Below are 19,387 nucleotides of genomic sequence, written 5' to 3' on the forward strand. Positions count from 1 at the left end.
GTAACAATCCAACGCGCTAATGTAGGAAACCCCTAGGACATACTGAGCTCTCGACACTGCTGGGTACGCACACAGGACGCGGTGAACGGAGAGGGGCTGGCCTTGGGGTTGGGGGTCTGAGGTTGGATGCGAGGCTGTTGGACCCCGGCGCGGCTGGTCCGGGGACTCGGGCCTCCTCGCTGACTCCTCCAAGTAGGGGCGGGGCCTTCGGGCAGCCCTGGGTTTCCGGGCGCCTGTCGCACACCCACCCTCCCGGTTTCCCAGGGGACGGGACGAGCGCGGAGCCGCCGAGGGACACCGAGTCTGGGGGAGGCGGCGGGGCCGCGCGGGCGGCCGCCCTCGGGGGCGCGCGGCCTCTTTTGTCTGCAGCCTCCCACTCCCCCGCCCGCCCCGAGCCGCGGGGCTGCGGCGCCGCTGCTGACACGGCTCGGCCGCCGCCGCCACCGGGCGGAGGCTGCGCGTCGCAGCGCCGGGCGGAGGGCGCGCGGCGATGGCGGCGGCGGCGGCGGCGGCGGCGGCGGCGGCGCGGGGCGGGCGGGCGCGGCGGGCGCGGGGCTCGGGCTAGCTGCGGGGCCGGCCCGGATGGCGGGCGGCGCGGGCTGGGCAGGCGCCCCCGCGGCTCTGCTGCGCTCGGTGCGCCGCCTGCGCCAGGTGTTCGAGGTGTGCGGCCGCGACCCCGACGGCTTCCTGCGCGTGGAGCGCGTGGCGGCGCTCGGACTGCGCTTCGGCCAAGGCGAGGAGGTAAGGGCCCGCGGCGGGGGCGTCCGCGCCCCAATCCCCCACCCCCGGCTTTCCCGCCGTTTCACCGGCCCGCTCCCGGCCGAGCCCCCGGGCATCCCCGCCCTGTCGGACCCTCGCTTTCCACATTAGCGCCGGCGCTGCGGGAGTCACGCATCACGCCCGGGGTGGGGGCTTCTCTGCCCATTTTCCCTACCCCGGGCCCTTGCGGGCCCCTCTGACCGCTCTGCAGCCCACTCGGGGTTTGGGGGGTGAGGGGAAGGAGCCGTCAGATCCTGGTCCCGGGACCCCCGCCCCTTCCTACCCTGCGGAGACCGAGACGCAGAGGTCCGTGTGCGGAAATCCCAGGACGCGGTGCGGGGTGGGGGGGGGGAGGGAGGCACGCGCCCCCCTGGGCCTGGCCGAGGGAGCGAGAGGACAACTAGGGGCACTCTGCTGTCTCGGCTCCTTGACTGCACCCAGCCGGCCTAGAACACAGCGAGAGGTGTCTGCTTGCGACCTTCCTGGATTCTCGGCCCAGCGCCTGATGACCCCCCATGCGGGCTCCTATGGGCAGGCCTGGCTGACAGCTGGCTGTGTCGGTTGCGGCAGACCTCCCAGAGCCAAGCTGGGGAGCGGCAGCTAGGCAGTGTTTGCAGCAGTGGTGGGGGTGGGGGGGGCCCGCGTCGATTTGGCGAAAGCAGGAACGGTGTCGGTTTTTAGCAGGGCTGGAATCGGAGGGTGGGCGCTGCCAGTGGGGTGGGCAGAGACAGGTGTACTCTCATGCCATGGGCACAGGGACAGGCGGCTATGTCTGGGGGAGGGGAGACGGCAAGGCACCCACCTGGCAGAAGAGCATCCCCGCCCTTCTGCTACTGCCCACTCTGAAATGGTCAGGGGCCGAAGCCCTGAGTAGTGGGTTTCCAAGGCCACCTGAGGCCTCAGGCTCTGCATGGGCACTGGCTGGCATTCTGTTCTGGGGACAGCTGGGGCCTAGCATTCCAGAACATAGGAGAAGCCAGGGCATGGCTGGGTTGGATCCATGCCTCCCTGTCACCTGGCAAGGGGTAGATGATAGATAATCATCTCTGCATGGCCGTTGGGCATGGCTGGGATCTGGGAGTCCCTGAGACCAGTAAGTGGAAGAGGGTGAGGCAAGTGTCAAGTTCGAGAACTCAGGTACCCCATCCCAGGAGGCTCACTGCTACAGCCCCTTTGGAGCCCACCCTCTCCCTCTGCTGGGATTTGTTCAGGACCATTTCCTGCAGCCACCCGGTCCTTCTCCTTCCCAAAGGCTGGTCAAGCCCCTCCCCTCATCGAGTCAGGCTGAGCAGACCCCAAGCGTGGGGAGAGCCCCAGTCCTTCCTCTCAAGACACAGGATGCAGGGGAGAAGTCTCTGGCTCTGGCTGGAAATGGAGTTCGAGAACCGCAGTCTCAGTGGTGGGAAGAGCTTCCCAGCAGGCTCTGGCAGAAGGCCACCTGGGCTCAGCGGCGAGCCCCTAACGAGCCCCACCTTATCCCTGAGCTGGACAGCTCCTCTAGTTAGAGCTTCTTCCTCATACACTCTGGAGCCAAACCTGCTTGTCACTTAGTCATCGTGGTTCTGGACGGGGACCCATGTGGGTCTCTCTTCTACGTGGCAGCCTTTAAAGATTTGAAAAGAGCACTCCTGTCCCCTTCCCACTCACTTCCTACCGTTCTCCCTTCTCCAGGCCAAATACCCCCTGTTCTTGAAGCCCCAGACCATTTCCATACGATCTGGCAGGGACCAAACCTCTGGCTTCCAGCCCTGAAGCCACCATCGACTAATTGTGTGACGGAGTTCTCCTAGTAATGACGTGGAGGGGCTGGACCAGGAGACATCCAGGACTGTTCCGGCCCCAACACCTCTCACACACACAGGTGGCTCAGGGCGAGGCTGCCTTTTGAGTGGTGCATTCATGTTAAGTTTCTGGCCACTGAAACCCCCAGGGATCTTTCTTAGCAGCCTCTGCCAAGCCAAGATTCCCCTCCATCCTGGAGGAGGGTCAGTGATTTTTCTTTTTAAACCATAATCTTATATCATTACAGAATCAGTTTATATGCACTGTGGGAAGTTAGAAATATGGACAAGCAAAAATAAAATATGTTCCCATCTCCCAGGGAGCCTAGCTGTGACACCTTGGTCACATCTTTCCAGAGCTGTTTCTATGCTTATATGTAGATTTTCTCCATAAAATGAGGTCATGCTGTGCATACTGTCTTGTAACCTGATTTTTTTCCAGTAAATGATCAGCACTTTTCTGCTTCAATAAATTCTCATCTCATTTAATATGCACACCTTACTCAGATTTCCCTATTTGGCCGCAAAACGTCAACCTTTGCTCTTTTGTTCAAACCAGTTTCCTCACCAGAACTGTGCAGTGCATCTGGTTATTCTGATCTCTTACTTTAATGCAATTCTTTTTTTTTTTTTTTAATTTGAATAACCCTGACTTGTTGAAGAGATCAGGCCTGTTGTCTGGGTCAGTACTTTCTTAAATCTAAACCTGTAACTTGGACCTTATTCCTGTTAAATTTCATCTTGTTCATTTCCTCCCATTGTAACAGACAATAGAGAGAATTTACAGTCCTACCTTTGTCACTCCGATGCTGTGCTACCTACAGGCTGGAGAAGTGGGTGCTTTATGTCTCAATCTGCCAGGCTGGTGTAAACCCAGGGCAGGACCACGGACAGAGCCTCGTAGGGGTGGTTCTGCTCACACTGTGTTATTGACCGAGACCCACAGAAATACATTTTTCAGCCCTGCTCACTGCACACCAAATTCACACATACACTACAAAATAGGGATGTCATTTCCCCTTCAAAATGCTATGTTTTCTGTCAGTTTCTATTTCATTTGTTTAAAAATCACATAGAGGCCTTGATTTCCCAACCCCCCACCCGCCAGTGCTTTAGGGTGGGTAACTATCATTCATTAGATATGGAATTCAGTGAATTTATCAGAGCTGATTATCCATATTTTATCAACTATACCCAGAATGCCAGTGACACCAGAATCAAATGCTTTGCAAAAATCAAAATATACTAGGCTGCAAAGTGTAAAACAAATATCCATGAGGCCATACTAATATCAATATATGATTTAATGTTAATAAATAAATACTAGGAGAGTCTCCCATACAGAACAAATTAAAATAATTTATGTAGATAATTCCCTATCAAGAAGGTAGCACATAACCCCCCACCCTGTAAGCATCAGATATGCATAATGACTGCCTGTTAAAGAGGACAGTGTGGAAAGGGGGAAAAGGCAGCTTTACAGTGGAGAAGCCTGACACACACTGCCTCGGCCGGGTCACCAAGATCAACATCAGAGGTGATAAGTCATGTAGGTAGTACGTACCCTTCATACGATACGATGGGAGAGGCGCTCTACCACTGTGATCCCCCTCCCAAACCCATCACCCCAGTCTAGTCATGAGAAAACATCACAAAAATCTCAACGGGGGGACATTATTCTACAAAACACCTGCTTAGTGCTCCTCACATTTGTCCAGGTCATCAAAACCAAGGGAAGTCTGAGAAACTGTCCTAGCCAAGAGAAGCCTAAGGAGACATGACAACTAAATGTAATGTGGTGTCCTGGGTGGGGTCCTGGAACAAGAAGAGGACGTTAGGCAAAAACTAAGGAAGTCTGAATAAAGTACAGACTTCAGTTAATAATAATGTTATGTATGTATCAGGTTGGCCTCTGATATTTCCCTAATTTACTGACTTGGGAATCATAGTAGAAAAGAGAAGACAAGGAAATTTGATGAAAACATGAGTCATGTGTGAGAACATAGGTTGACGTTTCAAAGAATGTAAGGGCACTGTCCCAGCCCTGAAAGTCTGTAATATGTAGCAGCAGGACCACTATAACAAGGACGAGAAATGATGGCCCAGTGCCCTGAACCCGTGTTGACTTCTGATAGATTGCTTTTGTTTCTAACCTCTCTAGGGCTTTGTTTACTCATCCATAAAATGGGGGTGATAACAGTTCTCATTCCATAGCGCTATTGTGGGACTTGAACACGTTAATACACGTAAAGTGTTCAGTATCGGGACGGAGTAGGCCCGCTATCAGAATTGCTGCTGCTCTTACTATTGGTGTTTTTGGTAAACACTTGCAAGCATCTTTGAGAGGCTGTTCGAGGCTGGGGGGTTCTTCGGGGTTGAGGTCCAGATCTGCGAACAGTCCCTGGTGTTCTCGGCCCACCCTCCTTGTCAGCTCTGAGCTTCTAGCCCTCCCGCATCTGTGAGTGGAAGGCATTGGGAGCGGCCAGAGATATCTTGGGCCACATCCCTGGTAAATATATCCTTCTCCCTTTTCCAGTTTGAAAACCATCCTTCTTGCTAGAAGAATGGACTCAAAAGTAGTTGAGTGGCGTCTCTGCCATTTGTTAACCCAGTACCATCTCCTCTGAGCAGTGGCCAGTCCTTCCTGCTGGGAAGGGTGGTGTGAATTATTTCGGGGCAGTGACTCAGCTTTAGCCCACCTGGGACTAGTCTATAATTTCCCCGCTTCTTTGCAGGTGCCAGAAGCAACTGGGGCATCATGCCTCCTCGTTCATATTGAGCAGGAGATGAAATAAGGGTTCAGACTGGGCTCCCTTAGTCCCCAAGTCCCCTCTGGACGAAGGACTGCCACAAGGGAGTGCTGGTGCTGGCTGGCTTCAGCCTGGGTGTCTGAACCGGCAAAGGGGTTGGGGTGCTAGGGTGGGCCTAGACTTATCAGGAGACAGTCCTGGGGCTGCCAGGGGAGGGAGAGCCCTGAAGTAAAGCTGGGTCTGCTCAGGAGAGGAGGGGACGGGATGCTGGGGAAGAAGCAGCTGTATCCCTACGTCTGTGGCTGGAGGTGGGAGGTGATAGGAGGAGGGGCTAGAGGGGAGGGCGGGGCCAGATCAGGAAAGACTCAGCCGTTCCCTGTGGATGGTAGGAAGGTCCAGGCAGCAGGGTCACATGTGTGCTTGAGAACAGAGGCTGGATCCAGGAGGGGACTGTGACACCTGGTCTGAGAGGAAGAGGGTCCTGACTTGGGCGGTGGCAGCGGGTGCAGAACTGACAGGGGTCCAGAAGGCCTGCAAAGCCCAACACGCCACTCCTGGAGGGAGGAATTTAAGGCTCTTTTGGAGTACAGGCCCCCTCTAAGTGCCCCACCCTAATGGGGACATGGTAGGGATGACAGAGCTGGCAAAACAGAAGGAAGGCCCCAGTTCTCCGAGCCTCGAAGGAAAGGTCGGGGTGCCTGTGACCCATGAGTGGGGAGCAGGACAGGAGTGGGGCCCAGAAAGACCTTCTCTTTTCTGAGTTTGTGCCTCACCTGGGTGCAGCCGGTGCCCCTGAGCTTGGAGGTCATTGTGGGAGGCAGGCTGAGGCTGCGGTCCCTCGGGAGGCGTAGGGAGTGAGCGCGAGGCACCAGGCTCCGGGGGCGGGCTGGGAGGGGCCAAGCCCCAGATCGGATGCCCAGTGCTCTTAGGCCTCTGGCTGGCTGCACCCCGCTTTGGCTGTGCTGGGAGGAGGGGTATGAGAAGAGCGTCCAGGGGGACTGGTCCATCTTGTCGGGCAGTCTTGACACAGCCTGAATCCATGTGGCAAAACCTCTCTGTGCTATAGCTTCATTCCCAAGGTACCAGGATCTAGAGCAGGAAGAAGCTCCAGGTCGTGGAGGGCTTGGTGGAGGGCGGTGTGGCCCGTGCCTCCCTTGTTGAGATCTGAGTGGAGAAGTGGGGTAGAATCAGGCCTTCCAAATAGTAGGACACGCCCTCGGACCGGTTGCAGTGGATGGAGACTCTCAAAGCACAGACAAGCCCCAGCATGGGTATCGGCCATTCACCCTGTGAAGAAGAATTTATCCCTTTTCCCAGGTGGATGGTGAAGGGTCACCAGGCTGGGCAGGCAGAGCGGCTGTCAGATCTGGCCTTGACTCTGAGGCCCGGGAGCTTTCCCCTGCACCTGGAAGAGAACCAAAGAAGCAAAGAAGGAGAAAGGAGATGGGGAGGTGTGGGAGCAGGACAGAGGGAGGAGCACCTCACCTGTGGCTGACGGCTTAGGAGGCAGAGCCAGGAGGGAGGCTGGACCTCCGGATTCCCGCGCACGGGGAACCCAGGACCCTGGTGGGTGGTGGATGGATGGCTGAGGAACCGCGCTCCTCCTTCCGTGGGCCAGGGCTCCACTGCCACAGCCTGAGGGGGTCAGTGCGGATTTGGGGCTGATGCAGCCACCAAGTGCCTGGCGGGTCCCCCCCAGGTGCCCCACCCCGAGCACCCGTGTTCACGGGTCCGTTTGTAGGGGTTTGGCGGGGGGTTCTGCCCCAGCCCTGGACTGTGTGTGTGTGAGTCGGGGCTCGTGGGGTGGAGAGGAGGTGCTCCTTTGCCTCGTGCTGCAGCGGCCCCTTTGGGCCCCCCAGCGGTCGTCCCCACCGGTGGAGCACAGAAGGGGAGGCTGGCAGCTGCCTGCGGTAGACAGTTAGAGCTGGGTGCCCCAGATCTGGGGCGGGATGGAGGAGAAATGCCCTCTGGCCTGGAAACAGTGAATATCATGCCTGACCTCACATGATTGGGTGAATGCCCTGAAATTTTTACAGAGTAGCCTTAATGGAAATACCTTTTGCATTGGTGGTTGGTGATTGTCTTTTTTTTTTTTTTTTTTTAAAGTATTTGTTTATTTATTTATTTATGGCTGTGTTGGGTCTTCATTTCTGTGCGAGGGCTTTCTCTAGTTGTGGCAAGCGGGGGCCTCTCTTCATCGCGGTATGCGGGCCTCTCACCGTCGCGGCCTCTCTTGTTGCGGAGCACAGGCTCCAGACGCGCAGGCTCAGTAATTGTGGCTCACGGGCCCAGCCGCTCCGCGGCATGTGGGATCTTCCCAGACCAGGGCTCGAACCCGTGTCCCCTGCATTGGCAGGCAGATTCTCAACCACTGCGCCACCAGGGAAGCCCTGGTGATTGTCTTAATACATGTTTCCAGGATTTTAAAAAGTTTTTTTTTCGATTAATATCTTGCGTACCTACTCTATGCCAAAACTTTTCCAGGCTCTGGGAATCAGGAGTGGCCCGGAGCTTCCATGGGGGAGGGGCTGGAAAAGAAACTGACAAAGGAACGACAATTACTGCTGGGTGGAGGAAGGTACAGGAGTAGAAAGAAACAGAAAATACTGAGACAAAAAGATTTTTGCCCTTAGAATGACCACGGGTGGCCTCTTCTGTCATAGATGAACATTTAAGTGGGGCCTGGAATGAAGTGGGGGGCTGCGCCTTGCAGAGATCTGGGGGCAACTGATCCGGGCAGAGGCAGGAGGGGGCCTGGGGGTTAGAGGTACGGCAAGAGGACTTAAGGGAGAGGGCAGGGGCTGGGCGGGAAGACCGGTGGGGAGGCTGTCACTCCAGGCAGGTGAGACTTGCTGGAGGCACAGAGCAGGGGTGCAGCTGGGGAGACGTGGCTGGCTTTGGATCACTAGAGCCCGTTGGAAGTGGGTGTGAAAGGAGAGAATTTGGAGAATTCAGAGGCTGCCATTTGGTGGATGGGGAAGACTGAGGCTGGAGGCAGGCTGGGCAAGGAGTCAAGGAGTTCCACGCTGGCCTGTGAAACCTGAGATGCACCTGGCGTCCCAGTGGGGCTGTGGAGCCAGCAGTGGACAGATCCAGGGAATGCGCCTCAGCCCTGCTCCTCCTGACAGACCCTTGCCTCCTCCTACCCTGGCCCTTAGGTCTCCCTGCCCATAACAGAGAAATGAGGGAAGAACACAGAACCTGATAAGGTGTGATTCAGCCCCCTTTAAAAGCCAGGCTTGAGTTTGGGGGTCCAAGGACTCAGCTGGACTGGCTTGGGGCATCTCATCTTCCAGGCCAGAAGGCATCTTCTAGGCAAGATGCTACCCGTCTTGGGGTGCTGACTGCCCGTCTGCCCAGCCTCTTGGTCTGAGAGCTGCCCTCGCCTCCTCCTTGCACAGAGTAAGAACCGGCTAGAGCCGTAATTCACTGCTTGAACGTGCTGCTGGCGTGACCATTGGCCCGCTCCAGTGGATCAATTAGAGCCACCCCCCAACTAGACTTGGGCTCTTTGCACCCTTCTGCCCCTCACTGTCTCCTGCATTCCCAGCATCTTCTGATTCTTGGAGGCCCCCCAGGAGCCATAGCTTAGGGCCACCAATTCTTTGCAGACTACCACTCCTGGGGTCACTGCTGAGGGACCCATTGTCCATAGTTGCACGCTCTTGGGGACAGGGAGAGCAAAGCAGCTCAGAATCCCGAAGTGTGTCTACCAGTGTGATCAAGGGGAGAGCGGGCCTCCTGGTCGCCACAGCCCAAACTAGAGCTACAAGGATCTCTAAGTTCCCTTTAGACCTAGGACCTTGAGTCTAACTTGCTGTGGCACAAAACTCAGAGAAATTGCTCCAAAAAGCATTTGTTGATTGCACATAGGCCTCTAGTGGACACTGTCCCCAGGAGAGATCCCAAGTCTGAGGCTAGTACCTGGACAGCGTAGACAGAGGGTTGATTTACACGAGAACAAAAACCCAAAGGGGAGTAGAGGTCCATTCAGTGCTTGTGTTGCTGTAGAACAGCCCTGCCAAGAGATGGGGACTCACTGCCTGCCGAGGCAAGGCCATGTCATCTTGAGAAGGCTCTGGCTGAGTTCTGTTTCATACAGTGAACTAAGGTCTATCTCCTAGAACTGCTGCTCTTCATTCCCTCTACCCATCCATCCAACTACCTACCTGCCCATTCAACAATGCATCCATTTATACATTCACTTATCCATCTGTCTACACATTCATCATCCCCTCCATCCAGCCATCTACCTGCTCATCCATCCATCCATCCATCCACCCAGCCATCTGTGTACCTGCCCATCCATCCATCAACCCAGCCATCAACCCATCTACTTACCCATTCATTACCCATCCATCCATTGGTCCATCCGTCTGTTCACCCACCCTTCCACCAGCCTCCCCAGCCTCCCCATCTGTCCATCCACCACCCAACATTTATTGAATATCTACATGCGCAAAGCCTAAGCCCAGATCCAGGGATGGGGACTGGCATTTTCAGGGAGTGACAAGTGGCTCCGCATGGTGAAGGCACAGGAAGGGCAGGAGGGTGAGAGCTCAGGCTGGAGCAAGGGGTCAGCTGGTGACCTTAGGGATCTTAGGGAGGGCTCAGGGGCTGGGACTGTGTGACTGGCTCAGATGAGTTTTGGACAGGCAGCAACACCCCAGCACCTGCCTACGCTCACTGGAGTTAGCTGTTTTTATGATTTCTCACTTCCCACGCAGGCCATTGGGTCTGGCAAGAGCTGAAGCCTCTCTGAAAAAAGAGAAAGCCCAGGTTATTTAAAAGGTGCTTATTATGATGGATTCTAAAGCTGCCTCCTTAGCTGCCTGCCATTGGAGGGTTCCAGGTTCCAGTGTCAGGGGAGGGGGAAGATGATCAGATCTGAGTTTCAGAAATTTGACATAGAAACTTCCAATCCGAGGCTTCCTCTGGTTTTCTAAATCTGGGGTGGTCTGGCTTCCAGGGGCGGAGCAGCGCCAGGCAGGGGCTGTAAGTAGAAGTAGATTTGTAATCTGCAGGGTGGGCAGGCACTGCGTGTAGGTGGGGCTGCGGGCAGTGTGCCACCCGGAAGATGCTGTGGAAGGTGGCAGGTGGCAGCAGGAGCTGACTTTTCAGAGCAGAGAGAGGCTGCCTGCAACCACGTCCTGAATTATGCATCGCCACCACTTCCTGTGCAAATGGTGATTAAAGAGCCCCCGGGAGGCCAGCATTTCTCTGGCTGCTCCGGTTTCCTGCCTGGCGCCCTTCCGCAATCCTCTGCAGTCCCAGATGGGTGTGTAGCAGGGGCAGGGCCCGGACTCTCAATCCGGACACCCCGCCGGCACCCAGTCCACGTTCTCCGGGCTCCTCCATCTTCTAGGCTGGCGCTGCTGTCTCCTCCCAGCCACGGAGGCCCTGTGGCCCCAGCTGGCCTTGACCCCTCTTGCTCCCCATCTCCTCCACCTCCCTCCAGTGTCTCTGTTCAGGCCAGGTCAGCTTTAACTTTCTCTCTGTGCTACAGAGAAGAGCTTGGGAGCCGGGGCCCTGGCATCAGGCTCACCTGGTTTGAGACCCGGCTCTGCCACTTTCTAGCTGCGTGACCCTGAGAAGTTACTTAACCTCTCTGTGCCTCAGTCTCCTCATCTATAAAGTGGGGATAATGTTAGCAACGTGTGTTTGCTAATGTGACTGTTAACCACCACTAACTCTAGGTTTTCTGGGTGGGCTATCCATTTCCATTCTTTTACAGATCTTTTTGAGCACCTGCTCTGTGTCAAGTTTGGTGCTGTCAAACCAAACTTGGGTCCACTCGCCCAATCTCAGTAAAGCCAATCTACTGACCCCGGGTTGTGGTGAAGGAAAGTGCAGCATTTATTGCAGGCACCAAGGATGGAGTCCAGGCAGCTAATGCTCAAAAGGCCTGAACTCCCCAGTGGCTTTCAGGGAAAGGTTTTTAAAGACAGAGTGAGGGAGGGAGTTGCAGGGGACAAGATCAGCTCACGGACATTTTTCTGATTGGTTGGTGGTGAGGTCATCAGGAGTCAACATCATCAACCTTATGGTTCCAACTGGTCTGGGGTCTACATGCTCGTGGTCAGCATGCACTTAAGTTCTTCCACTTGGTGGGATTTCAGTATCTGCAAACTAGGTCAAGGCTATGGCTCAGAATATTATCTATAGCCCTTGAGGAGGAACTAAAGGTCCTTGACTTTGTTTAGTGGCTAAATTATTATTATTTTGTCTTGCTTGACTGTTTTCCTTTGTTTCTGCCTTTTCTCACTTCTCTGATAAGTGTGCTCTTTGGAACTCAGGGAAAGCCTCGGAGGCTCAAGTTTTTCTACAAGTAAGAGGCAGGTGAGGACATGGGGGTGGTCTGTCCTGGGAAGGCCCCATAGGGTCCTGCTCAGTTACAGTGTGAGAGGATACGCAGATGGAGAGGTTAGGACTCCTTCCCTGAGGGAGGGAGCTTCTGCAGGGGAGGGGGCTCTAAGATAGAAATCTTGGTCCACCTGTGAGAAGGGCAGGGCTGGAGGCCCGTTTAGGTGTAGTTGGGGTGTGAAGACAGCAGATTCACTCTGCCCGGAGATGGAAAAGCCTTCCCAGAGGTGATGCTGGGCCTGAGTCTTGAACACCAGGGTCCACCAGGGCAGAAGGGAAGGATGGCGGTGCCAGAGGAGAAACATACCTGGCAGGAGGCGGACAGGTGAGAGAGGGGAGGGGCTGACCAGGCAGGTGGAGGCACAGTGGAGAGAACAGGGTGGATTTTATCCCGAAGGTTGAAGCTGAAGGGGGACATGGCTCATTGTGTTTTAGGCAAGCCCATCTGGAATCACGTGGGGCGGGGGAAAGCAGGCCGAGCTGGGAGGGCTCTGCTCCGGTCCAGGGACAAGGAGAGGGCGTTTGAGCTGCTGGAGAGAAGGGGAGGGTCAGAGGGCGGCTGCCGGGCCGTCTGCAGGACCTCACAGCACGGAGCTGGGACAAACAGGACAGAGCATCCTTTCATGAGTCCTTTGTGACCCCACCCAGGTGACTGGGTGATGGGGCCCGAGCCCAGGTGCGGGTACCTGGCAGCTCGAGGACGCTCACGCACCTGGGCAGCTCCCGGGCTCCCCGGCCTGCCCTCAGTCTCAGGAACCCTCCCGAGGGCAGCTGCTCTTTATTTTAAAAACAGAAACGTTCCCAATATTGTTGTCATTTTATAAACAACTCTAGAGGACAAGAAAGCTAACTAGTGTTAAGCTGTATTTTTAGACCTCAGAATCTATGTCCTGTCCTTAGCGGTCACGCACATGCGGTCGTGACCAGTGTATATGAGCTCTTTTGGCCCCTTTCCGCCTAATGATATTTCCTGTGTCTGAGTCCCAGACAGAGCCATGTCACCTCTCTGCCTGGTCCAGGATTGACCATCCCATCAGTCACTACTAATGTCTCCACTGCGTTCCGTTCTGCCGGGTACACCTGGAGGGGAACCTGGGCGGGCCGGTCAACCCCTGGCTCGCCAGCAGCCTCTGCGGGGCCCAGCCCCTGAGCTGGTGCGGGCGGGGTGGAGCCCAAAGAGAGCAGTGCTTCCCAAGAGTGGACATGGCGAGTGAGGAGGGAAGGATCCTGGGCACCCCCAAGCCTGCACTGCACGCTGGGCTGGACCTCCCTCAGTGCCACTGACCAACCGCTGGGTCCCAGCCTGCTTGGGCACTTCCCAGCCCAGTGCTTGGCTGCCAGCCAGAGGACTGGCCTCTGGTATGGGTTTCTCAAAACCCCTGACCCCGAGTGGGCACTGCCAGGGGACACGTGCTCCCATGATCTAGACACTGAGTGGATGGAATCGAGAGCCTGTTTGCCCACTCATCTGGCCACAGCCATTTGGGCTTCTGGCCATGCTTTCTGGGGCCGTGGGTGGTCTTTGTTTCTCCTTCAGTCTCCTCCCCTTCCTCTCTCCTGCCTCCTGTTTGGCCGAATATCTGACCTTGCCTGAAGAATGAGGATGCCCGTTTCTCCCATCTACACTGAGTATTATTTCAGATTTGTTTCTCCAGTTTAATGAGTGTGTAATAGTATTTCAAACTTGTTTAAATTTTCATTTTTAATGGCTAACGAGACTGCATTTTTTCCACGTTGCTGTTTATTCTGGGTATTTCCTTCTGCATAAACTGTTATGTCCATCTCTGTTGAGCGCTTATCAAGGGGAATTTTTATTTTGATCTTTATAATTTTATTTTTATTTTATTTATTTATTTATTTATTTCAAAGTGTATGTCTGTATTATTTTATTTATTTATTTATTTATTTATGGCTGTGTTGGGTCTTCATTTCTGTGCGAGGGCTTTCTCTAGTTAAGGCAAGCGGGGGCCACTCTTCATCGCGGTGCGCGGGCCTCTCACTGTCGTGGCCTTTCTTGTTGCGGAGCACAGGCTCCAGTCGCGCAGGCTCAGTAGTTGTGGCTCACGGGCCTAGTTGCTCCGCGGCATGTGGGATCCTCCCAGACCAGGGCTCAAACCCGTGTACCCTGCATTGGCAGGCAGATTCTCAACCACTGCGCCACCAGGGAAGACCGTTTTTAATTTTTTTAATAAATTTATTTACTTATTTTTGTCTGCTTTGGGTCTTCGTTGCTGCGCGCGGGCTTTCTCTAGTTGCAGCGAGCGGGGGCTACTCTTTGTTGTGGTGTGCGGGCTTCTCACTGCAGTCACCTCTCCCGTTGCGGAGCTCAGGCTCTAGCGCGTGGGCTTCAGTAGTTGTGGCACGTGGGCTTCAGTAGTTGTGGCACGTGGGCTTCAGTAGTTGTGGCTCGTGGGCTCTAGAGCGCAGGCTCAGTAGCTGTGGTGCACGGGCATAGTTGCTCCACGGCATGTGGGATCTTCCTGGACCAGGGCTCGAACCTGTGTCCCCTGAATTGGCAGGAGGATTCTTAACCACTGCGCCACCAGGGAAGTCCTGGATTACATTTTATTACTCAAAAGTTCTACATTTGGGGGCTTCCCTGGTGGCGCAGTGGTTGAGAATCTGCCTGCTAATGCAGGAGACACGGGTTCGAGCCCTGGTCTGGGAAGATCCCACATGCCACGGAGCGGCTGGGCCCGTGAGCCACAGCTGCTGAGCCTGCGCGTCTGGAGCCTGTGCCCCGCAACGGGAGGGGCCGCGATAGTGAAAGGCCCGCGCACCGCGATGAAGAGCGGTCCCCGCACCGCGATGAAGAGTGGCCCCCACTTGCCGCAACTAGAGAAAGCCCTCGCACGAACCGAAGACCCAGCACAGCCAAAAATAAATAAATAAATTAATTAAATAAATAAATTAAAAAAAAAAAAAAAGTTCTACATTTGAATATTTCTTTTTTCCAGTTATATCGTATCTGCATTATTTCTAATTATATTTATCACTTTTTAGTAGTTAGGAACTTATTCCCCATCTCTAGCAAGAATAAATAAGCTATTTTGTTAAAACCCCCAATTTGTAAAAATATTCGACTTTTACCCATTTGGAATTTATTATGAGGTTCATCCAACATTTGGTTTGTTAATAGTTTGAATTTATTTCTAAACTAGAACTGAATTACACTGATTCTTTTTTTCTACTTTTTTCTCATGCTTTATTTTGAAAATGTTCGAACAGAAAAGTTGAAAGAAGGATGTGATGAATACCCGGATACTCTTTACCTAGATTCACTGTTACACTTTGTCACAATTGCTTTTTCTTTCTTTCATTTTGTCACTGATAACCTGTCATCTATCTCCTTTAATGTTGCTTTGCAGAAGCATTTTAAGTAAGTGAAGACATCTTGACATTTTCCCCATGAACACTTCAGAGTGTAGGGACAAGGACAGTCTCCTGTGTAAACAAGTGCCACCATCACACCTAAGACTTACTGTTAATTCAACAGTCATCTAATATTCAGTCCATGTTCAAATTCCCCCAGTTGTCCTCAAAATGTCCTTCCTAGCTTCTTTTTGTTTTGATCTAGGATCCAATCGAGGATCACATATGGCGTCTAGTTTGTCATTTTCCTGTTTCATCTCCTCGAAGTTAGAACTATCTCTGATTTTCTTTGCTTCTGTAACCAACACTGACATTTTCTGCCGAGCCTGGGTCGGTTGTCCTATAGGCTGTCCCGTCGCCTGGATATGTCTGGTTGTTTCCTCGCACTTTTGGCAAGGAGAGGTGATGGTGTGTACTCCTCAGGGCATCACATAAGGAGTCACATGATATCGGTTTGTCCCATTATTGGTGATGCTGAGTTTGATCAGTTGGTTAAACCCGCGTCTGCTTGATCTCGTCAGTATAATGGTACTTTTTCCCCTTTATAATTAATAAGTAGTCTGTGGGATGGTACCTTAGACAGTGTAAATATTTGGTTCTCAAATAGCTTCTCACACAATGGTTTTAGCATCCCTTGATGCTCCTTGCCTGCATAAATTACACTGGTGGTTGCAAAATGGTGATTTTTCTTTCATTCCTTCTAGAGATAGAGGTTGTTCTGTATAGAAGATCTTTCCTTCACCACCTTTCCTGAGTGTCACTATGGACTCATGGATTCTTTTCTTTCCCATGTGTTATAATCCATTACCATCGTTATTCCTTTTTGATGCTCTAAGATTTTTTTTGTCTTGTTTTTAATGCAACATTATAAATTTTGATCATTATTACTTGCTATATTTTAAAATTGAAAAAAGTCAGCTTTAAAAAAAAAAGCTCTCTGATTCTTCACCGTTTATGGATTTATAAGTATGTAAACACATTTTCAAGTTCTTTAATTGGTATTGCATTAAACTTATTAAATTAGAGAGTATTACCATCTTTATTATATATTTAGTTCTCCCAGTAGGAGCAAAATACTAACATTAAAAATAAATGTCTTACAATTAGGCTAAACTAGTGTTTAGTATTTAATGTGTTTGGTTACTACTGAGAATGAAACTTTTTTTTTCCACTGATTTTTTTTTTCTAGCTGCATGTCACTAGCATATAGGAATGCAATTGATTTTTGTAAATTTATCACATATCTCCCCACTGGTATGAACTCATTTATTACTTGTAATTTTTCTGGTTGATTTCTTGAGATTTTCTAGGTAAGCAATCATGTCCTCTTCAAAAAATAATTTCATTATGTCTTCTTTTCTTATATTTATGAGTCTAATGACTTTTCCTTTTTTATTAATTTATTTATTTTTGGCTGAGTTGGGTCTTCATTGCTGTGCGGGCTTTCTCTAGTTGCAGCCAGCAGGGGCTACTCTTTGTTGCGGTGCGCAGGCTTCTCATTGCGGTGGCTTCTCTTGTTGCGGAGCATGGCCTCTAGGTGCATGGGCTTCAGTAGTTGCAGCGCATAGGCTCAGTAGTTGCGGCTCGCAGGCTCTAGAGCATAGGCTCAGTAGTTGTGGCGCACGGGCTTAGCTGCTCCGCGGCATGTAGGATCTTCCTGGACCAGGGCTTGAACCCGTGTGCTCTGCATTGGCAGGTGGATTCTTAACCACTACATCACCAGGGAAGTCCCAACTTTTCCTTCTGAGATGGGACTCACACACACTTCTAAAACTAGTTGGTTGTTTTATTATTTTATTTTATTTTATTTATTTATTTATTTTTAAAGAACTGCTTATATTTACATTTTTTTTAAATTAATTTATTTATTTATGGCTGTGTTGTGTCTTCGTTTCTGTGCGAGGGCTTTCTCTAGTTGTGGCAAGCGGGGGCCACTCTTCATTGCGGTGCGCGGGCCTCTCACTATCGCGGCCTCTCTTGTTGCGGAGCACAGGCTTCAGACGCGCAGGCTCAGTAATTGTGGCTCACGGGCCCAGTTGCTCCGTGGCATGTGGGATCTTCCCAGACCAGGGCTCGAACCCGTGTCCCCTGCATTGGCAGGCGGATTCTTAACCACTGCGCCACCAGGGAAGCCCCCTATTATTTTATTTTTATTTTTAAATTTTATTTATTTATTTATTTTTGCCTCACCACGCAGCATGTGGCATCTTAGTTTCCTGACCAGGGATCAAACCCACGACCCCTGCAGTGGAAGCTCAGAGTCTTAACCACTGGACCACCAGGGAAGTACCTAAAACTAGTTGGTTGTAAATCAACCGTATTTCAATAAAAATTTTTAAAAAGGAAATTGTATAATGTGAAAAGGAATTTTTTAAATAAAATTAGTTGGAACCTGGGTGGGTACTGAGACATGGCCCTGACTTAGGAGGGCTCGGGAGTGAGGAATGCTGGGATGCTGGCCACATGGCTGAGTTGCAAGTTAAGGAAAACAGGCCAGGGTGGGTGCCTGAGCTGCAGCTGCCCTGGGTGCTCTCACAGACAGCGTCCCAAAGGCAGTGCTGCTGAGGCCGGTGTCGCCGTGGGAGGGGGCCTAATGCAGAGGGAAGAGGCTGGCGAGAGGTAGTCGTGCGTCTTGACTGAGGGTCGGGGAGGACGCCAGCCTCCAAAGGCAGGGAGACAAGACAGCAGCAGCACAGCCGGGGGATGGACAGACTGAAACTTGCTGGGCACAGGGTGTCGGGCAGCCAGAAGTGGCTGGAGGGCTGAGGTTGTTCCCTGCCCTCTGCTCTGGTCCTGGACTGGTTGGTGGAGCCAGTAGGCATAAGGGTTTGTGGCAGAAGCAGACCCCCATCATCCCTTTCTTATTAGGTTTTTAAATGGAGTGACTGTTGCTTACTACCATTGAGTGTAACGTTGCTACCTGGGTTTAGGTTTATCATCTTTTGCACGTTAATAAATACCACCCCCTCCTTGCCCCATTTTCCTCGTTAGAATGTTATCCAAGACCAGATGGTACATTGTACCACATGTCTTCCCAACATCTATTAAACGTTTTAATGATGTTTGCTCTTTTCCCATTTGAGGCAAAGAATTATGCTTGGAAGCAGGGAATCGCTGACAGGCCAGGCCTGGTCAGGTCCAACTCCCTGGAATGGGGAGGGGTAGTTCCCCAAAGGAAAGCGGGGTGCACCTGCCAACGTGACGTTGGGCAGAGAGAAACAGCAGGTAGTGGGAGCACGCGTGAGGGGCGTTTGTTTCTGTGATTCTCTTGGGAGACGGAATGTGGGGACCAGAGCTGGGTTCGGCTCGGTCCCCAGCACCCAGCCCAGCATGTGGCCCGTAACGAGGGCACAGCGAGTGTTACCTGAACGACCGAGGGAGTGGATAAAGCAAGTGCAAGGGAAGGGGGCCGGCCCAGTGCCCGGAGCTCCACCTCTGCCTGAGCTCCTCCCTGAAATCGTGTGACTTGCAAGCAAGGCTGCCTGATGAGGGTTTGGGGGGCAGGAGGATTCTGTGGTCAAGGACTCAGGTTCTGGGCTGGATAGGCCAGAGGTCAACTCCCAGCTTTCCAACTTGCTGGCTCTATGACCTGGGATAGGTCTCTGAGCTTTTTAGCCTCATCTGGGAAATGGGGGTGCAGGTATGCTGTCCTCATAGGGGTATTGTGAGCAGAGAATGAAAGAATGAGGCAGAGCTCTTAGTGCCTGCTGCATCCTAAGCCCTTTATGCAGGGAGGTTATTTTTATGGACCCTCTGTAGCTTTAGGGACATTTAGAAGAGGAAGCATGGCACTAGGTATAGCCCGCTGCTAGTGTGCCTGCTGCTACCACCAGTGTGACCCCAGGTTGATGATGATGATGATGGTGATGGTGGTGGAGGAACCCGTGAGCATCTGCTCTGTGACAGGCGCCACCGCAGGTACAAGAGTAAATTGAAAAGGTGGTATCGCAGAGCAGAAAAAAGTGCAGGCTCTTAAATTTGAATTCTGGCTCGTCACTTCCTAGAAAGTCCTTAACCTCTCTGTGCCTCAGTTTCCTCGTCTGTAAAGTGGGGATGGGTGATAGAAGCTACTTCCTAGGCTTGTGGAGTGTAGGTGGATTAATACACGAACAGCTCTTAGAACCATGCCTGCCTCCTAGTAACTGCTCCTAAGTGTTACCGATTATTGTATCATTGTCACCATCATTATTATTGCTACTACTCCAAGGAGCTTTCAGCCCAGCGAGGGGGCCGACGGGGACCCATCACACGCCTGGAGAGGTTGTGACCCTTGTGGGCTGAGTCTGCCCGGCAGGAGGTGATGGCAAAGCCCCTCTGTTTTCGCTGCTGCTGCTGCTGCTGCGAGAATATCCCCCGCCAGCC

The 19,387-nt window shown here is 52.6% G+C and overlaps 1 protein-coding gene across 1 annotated transcript in view; it reads left to right on the forward strand.

The window, feature by feature from the left end:
- The first annotated feature begins 580 nt into the window (after positions 1-580).
- The window catches only part of RAB11FIP4 (RAB11 family interacting protein 4), a 156,737-nt gene continuing 137,930 nt past the window's right edge, over positions 581-19,387 (forward strand). Inside the window, exon 1 of the mRNA XM_057535579.1 lies at positions 581-741. Coding sequence (XP_057391562.1) covers positions 583-741 — 159 coding nt within the window. The 5' untranslated portion in view covers positions 581-582. The remainder of the gene's footprint in view (positions 742-19,387) is intronic.

Source organism: Balaenoptera acutorostrata, chromosome 20 (genome assembly GCF_949987535.1).
Source record: "Balaenoptera acutorostrata chromosome 20, mBalAcu1.1, whole genome shotgun sequence".
NCBI lineage: Eukaryota > Metazoa > Chordata > Mammalia > Artiodactyla > Balaenopteridae > Balaenoptera > Balaenoptera acutorostrata.